The 8,632-nt window shown below is 36.3% G+C and overlaps 1 protein-coding gene across 13 annotated transcripts; it reads left to right on the top strand.

Annotated features, from left to right (window-relative positions):
* On the top strand, window positions 2,337-7,250 carry LOC107623439 (protein HAPLESS 2-like). 13 transcript variants are annotated; one of them, XR_002354954.1, is made up of 7 exons: window positions 2,353-2,911; window positions 3,087-3,249; window positions 4,759-4,814; window positions 4,920-4,996; window positions 5,194-5,274; window positions 5,381-6,635; window positions 6,842-7,250. XR_002354954.1 is itself a non-coding variant. In XM_016325694.2 (7 exons), the coding sequence occupies exons 2-6, from the start codon at window positions 3,178-3,180 to the stop codon at window positions 6,531-6,533; spliced, it is 303 nt and encodes a 100-aa protein (XP_016181180.1). In that variant the 5' UTR covers window positions 2,364-2,911; window positions 3,087-3,177; the 3' UTR covers window positions 6,534-6,635; window positions 6,842-7,250. The 13 variants fall into 13 exon arrangements, 3 of the variants coding, with proteins under 3 accessions (XP_016181180.1, XP_016181179.1, XP_020968562.1); XR_002354959.1 differs by lacking the exon at window positions 4,759-4,814 and having other exon boundaries at window positions 2,364-2,911; window positions 5,388-5,466; window positions 6,499-6,635; XM_016325694.2 differs by lacking the exon at window positions 4,759-4,814 and having other exon boundaries at window positions 2,364-2,911; window positions 4,920-5,006; window positions 5,381-5,408; window positions 6,499-6,635.

Genomic DNA, 8,632 nt, shown 5'->3' with positions numbered 1-8,632 from the left:
TGCCAAAAAGCGTATAAATTATCCGCTCATCAGTAGGCTCTTAACTCCTTTTCATCCAACCCTAGTTTGTCGAACGCGGGTTTGAAAAGGATATCTGCTGAACTCCCTTAGTCTACTAGAGTTCTGTGGAGATGGGCATTGGCTAAGATCATGGTTATTACCACTGGATCATCGTGTCCAGGGATTACTCCTTGCCCATCCTCCTTTGTAAATGAGATAGTAGGAAGATTGGGGGCTTCACTCCCGACCTGGTAAACTCGCTTGAGGTGTCTCTTGCGAGAGGACTTGGTGAGTCCTCCTCCCGCAAATCTTCCCGAGATCATATGTATGTGTCTCTTGGGGGTTTGAGGTGGTGGGTCTCTTCTGTCCCCATCCTCTCGCTTTCTCTTCCCATGATTGTCCGACCTTTCTATGAGATATCTATTAAGCTGACCTTCTCTGGCCAGCTTTTCTATCATATTTTTGAGGTCGTAGCAATCATTTGTTGAATGACCATAGATCTTATGGTACTCACAGTACTCGTTGCGACTTCCTCCCTTTTTATTTTTAATGGGCCTGGGAGGTGGCAGTCTTTCAGTGTTGCAGATTTCTCTATATACATCCACCATGGAAACCTTTAGAGGAGTATAAGAGTGATATTTCCTTGGTCTGTCGAGACCAACCTCCTCTTTTTTCTTGGGTTTCCTCTCCCTCTCTTTTATTGTGGGAGGGTGCCCAGGTCGCCAACCCGGCTCTCGTAATCTGGCATTCTCCTCCATATTGATGTACTTTTCAGCTCTCTCTTGTACATCGCTTAAGGAGGTGGGGTGCCTTTTTGATATGGACTGTGAAAAGGGGCCTTCTCTAAGCCCATTTACTAGCCCCATAATGACTGCCTCAGTGGGCAGGTCTTGAATCTCCAGGCATGCTTTGTTGAACCTTTCCATATAGTCCCGTAGAGGTTCTTCGACCTCCTGCTTTATTCCCAAGAGGCTCGGTGCATGCTTTACTTTATCCTTCTGGATGGAGAACCTCATCAAGAACTTTCTCGAGAGGTCCTCAAAGCTGGTAACCGACCTTGGAGGGAGGCTATCAAACCACTTCATCGCCGCTTTCGATAGGGTGGTTGGGAAAGCTTTGCAGCGAGTTGCATCAGAAGCATCAGCCAGATACATCCGACTTTTGAAATTGCTTAGATGATGCTTCGGATCCGTGGTTCCGTCATAGAGGTTCATATCAGGGCTTTTAAAGTTTCTTGGAACTTTTGCCTTCATTATGTCCTCAGTGAATGGATCCTCTCCCCCCAGGGGCGATTCCCCTCGGTCGCTACGGGAGTTCCGACTTCTAAGGGAAGATTCTAACCTCAAGAGTTTTTCCTCTAACTCTTTTCGTCGCTCTATTTCTTCCCTGAGATTTCGGTCCACCTCTCGTTGTCGCTCTAACTCCTGTTCCAGTTGTTCTAAACGACCTTGGTGGCCATGGACCAACCCCATTAGCTCGGCGGCATGGGGTGGCCCTTCCTTCCCTGATTCGTGTCCTTCTGAGGAGTTTACCTTCGGATTTTTCAACCCAGAGGTGCCTTCTCTCTGTTGGTCGTTGGCTCCCTGGTGAAGAGTTAGGTCCGCGTCGTTGTTTCCGGTGTCTAGGTTTTCTTGTTCAGAGTCGGACGCTGTATGACCATCTTCGGGTGAATTGTCCGCCATCACTGGTTGATCTCTCGGGTCCCCGGCAACGGCGCCAATGTTACGATGGGTAACCAGAGATTAATGGGCTGGACTCGTTAGGTTGGCCCAATCGTCTAAAGAGGGAAGCCTTCGAAGGGAATCACGTTCCTGGGCCTCCGTCCGACTTGTGAGTATGAATGAGCGGGGGGTGGTACCTGCAAAGACACTTCGATGCCTAAGTTAGCAAGGGAATAAGCAGGTCTAGAGAGTATTGGGACTTAGTGATACCTGAGGAGTGTCAGTGTATTTATAGTGATGAACCCATAATCATCGTTGGAGTAGTTCCACCATTTAAGGGGAAATAACCGTCCCTTTATCTTAGGGAAGTTGGGATATGGCTCCTGGAAGTGGGTGGAGAGATTTTAGGGGCAGTTACTCATTTAAGTGAGTGCTTATCTGCCAGCTAATCTTCGTTCCCGAATTCTTTAGAGCAAGTCGTGGCAAGAACCGACTTCGTAGGTCAGAGGTCGGTGTAGGGTCACTACAAAAAAATTGGATTAAAATGGCAATAATTTTATGGCGGTTACACAAAAATGCCATTTTTTCTGCCAATTTCGGCGTTTTTAGTCTCTGCCAAAATTTTCATATTTTTCTAGCGGTTTTAGTTGATTCTGGCGGTTTAAAACCGCCTCGATCATTTTCCGTTTCTCTTTTAATTTGGATGATGTGTTGCTGCATATATGAGGAGTTTGTGGGTAATGTAAATGACGAACCCTAATCTTTCTCCGCCGTTCATCTCACGCCATTGTCCTTCACCTCACTTCGCTGCCAGTTATTTCCTCACTATCATTCATCCCCTCATCGCTTCTCATCTCCTCGCCGCTACAAGAAACGCTATTGTTGTTGCCTTCATCGAGCTTCTATCTGGTTCTCGATTTGGCTTCTCATCCCCTCGCGACACCTATCAACATCGTGCCGCAGCCTTCAATGAGTGTCTACGATCTTGTTCTGGCTTCGATCTGAAGGTTAGCCATCGCTTATCATCTCCTTGCTGCTCTGTTTATCACCTCACCTCCGCAGGCAACATTGTTACTGCCATTAGCGAGCTTCTGCGATTTGGTGCTGCCTTCTGTGTAACTTCCGCGATTACGTCCTCGCTCTCACTGTCGAGAACTTCCTTGAGCTCCGCCTCCAGACTCTCATCTTCAAGTTCGGCGCGGCCAAGTCAATCCACCACGCCATGGTCCTCATTCGCCAGCGCCACATAGGTATTTCTTTCTTCTTTTCACTTTTTTACTAAAATTTAGGGTTTTTAAATTCCTAAATTTCTATCAATGGTTTGTTTTTGTTCACTGTCGAATTAAGAATCTAATTTCCTTGATTTCTAGGCTTTTGATAAAGTATTATTAAGTTTTGTGATAATAGAAGATTTGTTGATTTTAGATGTGCTACTCCAGCTTCATCAAGATTTGCCAATAATAACAATAATAATGATGCACTAGTTCCAGCAACTAAGAATATCAATAGGCCTAGCATGGTGGTGAATGTGAAGGTCTTGAAGAAGCTCTTCTCTGTTAACAACTTTCAAAAGAAACCAAGGAGGAGAGTAAGATAATTATCCTTTTCCTGTGGTGATTTATGTCAATTAGGTATAAAATTGATCTTTTATTCAGGTATAAAATTCAAAAGGCTTTTATTAGTCTTTAGTGAGGGGATTAATCTTTATCACTAGAAATCTATGCCTCTTCAAATGCAATGTAAATATAAATTATAGGGAGAATTTTTCTTTGATTCATTGTTACATGTCACATATGTTCCTATTGGTTCTGTTCTAATCTCTTTTAGCCAAGCCAATTAGATGAAGTTTGAGGCTTTTAAAGTGGCACTATAATCTTCTTGTTTTGATAGGGGAAGGAAAATAAGCACAATAATGTAATTTTCATTATTCATTTTTTGTTCACTTATAAGCGTTGATTTCTCCATCGGTTATTTATGGATAGTTTCTCAGTAGCTTGTTGCGCTTTTCCTTTATTCTCTCTTTTAATTTTGCACTCAGTTACATCTTGATTTTCATCTTGAACCATAGCAAATTTTATTTTATTTTTGTACCTCGATTGATAAAGAGAAATTCATTTAAAATCTGAAAATGAGAAAATCTGCTCCAATTGAAATCTTTCATTTGTATCATTCGGTTAATTGGTTAAACTTGTTATGGTTAGAATAAACTTATATATGGGGAGAAAGTGCGGGGTTTTAATTGGATTAAGGATGGTTGTAGGGTGAAATAAGAATTGAAAAGAACACAGTTTGGACCAAAGAAAAAATTCCTGGTTTCATGTAGATTTGTTTGTGTAATTGATGTTTTTGTTTACTATGTAATGGTGAGAGTTGTTAATGTTGTGCAGTTAGAGGATGGCTGGCTACACTTTCTGTTTCTGGTTTTACAGCTATAGCTGTAAGAAAGGCTGTGAAGTTAATCACATGCACAAATTGCAAAAGCTTGTGACTTGTCAAAGTTAATCACATTTTTACTAATTGCTACTACTAATCACTTTTGATTTCTCATACTGAGTGCATATTATTAGATTAGATTAGAGTGTTAGCTTTGTTCTGTGTAAAAGAGAAAAACCTGACACCACTTTTATCTCTGTTCAGTGTTGTGACCACGTTCAATTAACCTCAAAGTCATGTTCCATGACAAGGACAACCATTGATTCTCGGAACTGTGCCTTTTTAGTTTTTCACCCCTCACCTCACTATTATTTCTCTTTCACACTAAAATACACCACATGATATCACCCATCAAAAATGGATTGCAAGTTTTGCAATACCACTTCACTTCTTCACACGTAAGACTTGATTGCAATCAGAAATGTAGAAGAAGTAAATGCAGTGTCAGACAACTCATTTATTATTACTATGGATAGATAGATTCATTCATTAATTAAGCAAAGAAAATTTTGAATTCAAGCTTTCTTTGGTGACCAACACCAAACCCTTTTATTTTTCCGGTACCAAACATACCTTAAATGGCTTTCTTTTTGTTTAGCTTAGTTGAAACTACATAATGAACTAGTTATGTTGTGAATTTGTTATTCTTCTTTTAATATTGCAGGATTTTACCTTACAGTTAATCCAAAGAGTACCTCGATTGCTTGGGAAATAATTAGAGTATGCATAAATATGATGTGTAGCTTTAGAAAATGATATGCTGCTCATTTACTCTTTCTCACGTTCTGTTCTCCCTCCATTTACTCATTGAACGAAAAATTGCAGATTGTTAAAAATGTTGCTTCTCAATCATTGGAAGTGAAGAAGCTCATGTACTTGTACCTCCTTCATTATGCTGAAAAGTATGTACATGTAATCAGCCTATAACTCTGATGTTTATAGCATATTCGGATGGTCGCTTACCTTTTTGTCATTCTATTTCATTGCACAATCAACTCTGGAATTATTGGGAGGCCAGTAACTTCAACATTATACTTTAAAGTACAATTTTCTTAATAGTTACTGAAAATCTGAGAGATTTTAGTATTATTATTGACAGGCTGATTTGAACCGCCTAAGTAGGAATCAGACACCACTCTATGATTTGGAAGGACAATTTGAAAGGATAAATCAGCATCCAGTTATGTTGCAATAGTTGTATATTTTTTTATTTAATTTATATTTATAAATTGACAAGTTAATATATTCCATTATATATTATTTCTAACTTATTTTCATCTTTGCAGAATGCAGGGGGTTATTCTTTCTCCATAGGTATTACAGAGGTTCTTAATACAAACCTTGTGATAGAATTAAGTGCCAAAGATGTAGAGTACGTTTATCAAAGGTAAGATTATTTATATGTCCGCATTTATTCCCTTTTCAATCTTGCTATTAGAAATTCTTGTGATTTATCTTCTATTTAATTCTCTAACAATTTAGACATTAATTGATATTGTGATGGAGGTTAAAAGCTTTTTAATGGAGACATTAATTGATATTGATCAATAGTGAATAATATTTAATGGATCCTACAAGTATTTATATAGTGTGTCAAATCGGTGACAAGTACAAGGATATATGCGTAGTAGGATTGTTTCTTCAATTTGATGAAAGTCAAACTTTGTTTCTTCCATTTCATTGATTATAGATGACTGTCCAATGTCCCTTTTACTTTTAATAAATATAAAACAATATGATATTTCTCTGTTCTAACTAAGGTTTTAATATTTTATATTTATATGATTATAATTCCTTAAGCATACAGATATATCTTGATAGTGAACTTGATTGCTGGCGGTGTAAGATATTTAAATACCTTCATCTCAGAGGTTAAACTTCCAAGGGGGTTATGCTCCTCTTTTGTTTTGTTATATCGATCAATCACACTAATTTCATGCTGACAAAGTCATCCAAATTCAAATTCTATTAATTTTGTGTTTCTGGTGACAAATGTTCAATAAAAGAAAATAATAAATTATGCAGAAGTGCATGTTGAAACACAATAATCTTATATCAGCAACTGCTATCGCATAATATAAATTAGAGGCCAGATTTGGCATAGATATGTTTATTGGAGTAATTTTGTTGCAAACTTGCAACACTTATTCATGCCAGGTTTTACTAATGTTGATTGCAATATATTAATTATTTCGTTTCATGTATGATATATTAATATTAGTCCTAATAAAATCTTTTATTGATTTGTGTTGTTAATATTAGTCCTAATAAAACTGTCTCTGGCATTTCAGGTACTTGAAATAATTCTACCATCGCATCTCTTATTTTATTCAGCATATTAATAAATAACATTTAATTAATTTGTAGTAATTATTCATTTGTTTATTTTATTTTATTTTTGCAGGGGTTGAATCAGTATCTGTGGACATGAAACCATAGTAGTGATCAATGATCATCATTGAATCTACAAGCGATCCGTTTTATCATTATTCACATTCACATATGACATAGTACTATGATTTCTTCATGGCTTGCTTAATTGTAAGATTAAGAATTCTTGAGTACATTAAGCTAATAACCTCTCCACCAATTTATCTATAGTTAGATATAAAAATAAGCTACTTATCACTCGAAAGAGTAAGCTATTTTGGTACTGATGTTTATAATAGGAATCTATTTTGGACACCAACTTGAAAAACACATATTGTGACAATTATTCTAATTGTAAGAACCTTTTATTTATTCAGCAGACATGAATGATTGATTCACTGACCAATTTGGAGCAAGAAACAAAGATGTTGGAGCAAGTTCTCGGGATGAAACTCACACAAGAGACCAAAAAACTATGGCAGGCTTGTTTTAAAGTTAATTACAAAAGGAGGAAACTTTTGGCCTCCAAATCTTATTCATCATCACTTAGCTAAGTTACTTATCTTGTATATTCATATTCTAAGTAGTAAAAACAGCACTTATTAGATGATTTAAATATATTATTAGATATTAACATAGTTTAGGGAAGTGGATGGTAGAGTTGATTGATTAGTGTTTATTGCAATGCTTGTATTTTGGTAAGTTTAGTAAGACAAGGTTTTGTATAAGAGTTATTACTTTTGATTTTTAATAATAAAAAATTATGTATTATATTAATATTTTATTTATGAGTTATATAATATTTCATTTATGGATTATGACTTTTTGCTATTGTGAAATTTTAATCACAAAATTATTTATTTAACGCGATAAAAATGACGGTAAAAATTGTTTTTTTAAACGATAAAAAATGTCACTGTCAGGCGTAAAATGACGGTTCAAAAATGTCATTTTAACCAACCAAAATGCTATTATTAGGGTAAAAATGGCGGTTCAAAAATGCCATTTTAACAACCCAAAATGCCACTTTGTCATGGTAATAATGGCGGTTCAAACCGCCGTTTTAACTTATTCAAAAACTGTCATTTTAACCCTGAAAATAACGGCGGTTTGAACCGCCATTTTAACCAACCAAAACGCCATTCTGTCAGGGTAATAATGGCGGTTCAAACCGCCGTTTTAACCTATTCAAAAACCGCCATTTTAACCTTGGAAATAACGGCGGTTTGAACCGCCATTTTAACCTATTCAAAAACCGCCGTTTTAACCCAGGAAATTGTGGCGGTTTTTAAAAAATCGCCGTAATAACCAGAATGGCGCCCAGAATTACGTCGTTTTCTGAAACCGCCATTTCTGGTAATAATGGCGGTTCAAACTGCCGTAAATACCCAAAAAACCGCCATTTTAACCAGATTTTTTTGTAGTGAGTGAGGCCCAATCCCTTGAATTGAGTCTTTCGTTTGGACCTGTGCCTTAGCGTTGGGCCAGAGTATGAATACTTATCACAATAAATTCTTCAAATTTTGTAAATACCTTTCATAAATAGGTACTACTCGTTAATTATACAACATTTTTTGAGTAAGATAGACTAACACTATACATGTGCAACATGAGAACACAATTACTCGACGTATAAGTAGATTGAATGTTCTAAAAAGCTACATGTTCTTCATTCAGTTTTATAAGTTCAAGAGAGTAGTGGAATTTTCTTCGAAGAATATCATAACTAATTCACTAACAACTACGTTTGAGGATGAATAACTCGAAAGAAAAAATTCATTTGTGCACCTTAAACTGTAATATTCAAAATCTTATCAACTTTCACCCTTATTTTCCAATATAAATATATTTACACAAAAGAATAATAGAATACACCAACAATATAATTTTTTCAGCTGAGTAAGAGTAACCGAATTCCTATTTTCTTTATCCACCATCTAACTACTGCCTCTGAGATTTGCGCTCAGATCTCTAACACTAAATTGAGAAGAGATGGATTATATTATCCGATTAAAATAATATTTAAATCTCATTTTTAAATTGATTCTCTCTTTCAGTTCTTGACTTATATTAGAAAATATTTATATAAATACATAAATTTTTTTAATAAATTCAAAAAATAAGAAATAATTAATTTCAAGAAGATATATGATATTTTGATAGTTATA

The sequence above is a fragment of the Arachis ipaensis genome, chromosome B10, assembly GCF_000816755.2.
Source record: "Arachis ipaensis cultivar K30076 chromosome B10, Araip1.1, whole genome shotgun sequence".
Taxonomy (NCBI): Eukaryota; Viridiplantae; Streptophyta; class Magnoliopsida; order Fabales; family Fabaceae; genus Arachis; species Arachis ipaensis.
The sequence above is the reverse complement of the archived record's forward strand: the minus strand, read 5'-3'. Positions and strand labels throughout refer to the sequence as shown.

What these genes read in the sequence shown, in the direction of transcription:
- LOC107623439 (XM_016325693.2), top strand. Translation starts at nt 3,178, where the DNA reads ATGGTGGTGAATGTGAAGGTCTTGAAGAAGCTCTTCTCTGTTAACAAC. An exon ending in AAAAGAAACCAAGGAGGAGA is followed by an intron (nt 3,250 to 4,919) that starts GTAAGATAATTA and finishes GAAAAATTGCAG; the next exon opens with ATTGTTAAAAATGTTGCTTC. An exon ending in ATGCTGAAAAGTATGTACAT is followed by an intron (nt 5,007 to 5,193) that starts GTAATCAGCCTA and finishes TATTATTGACAG; the next exon opens with GCTGATTTGAACCGCCTAAG.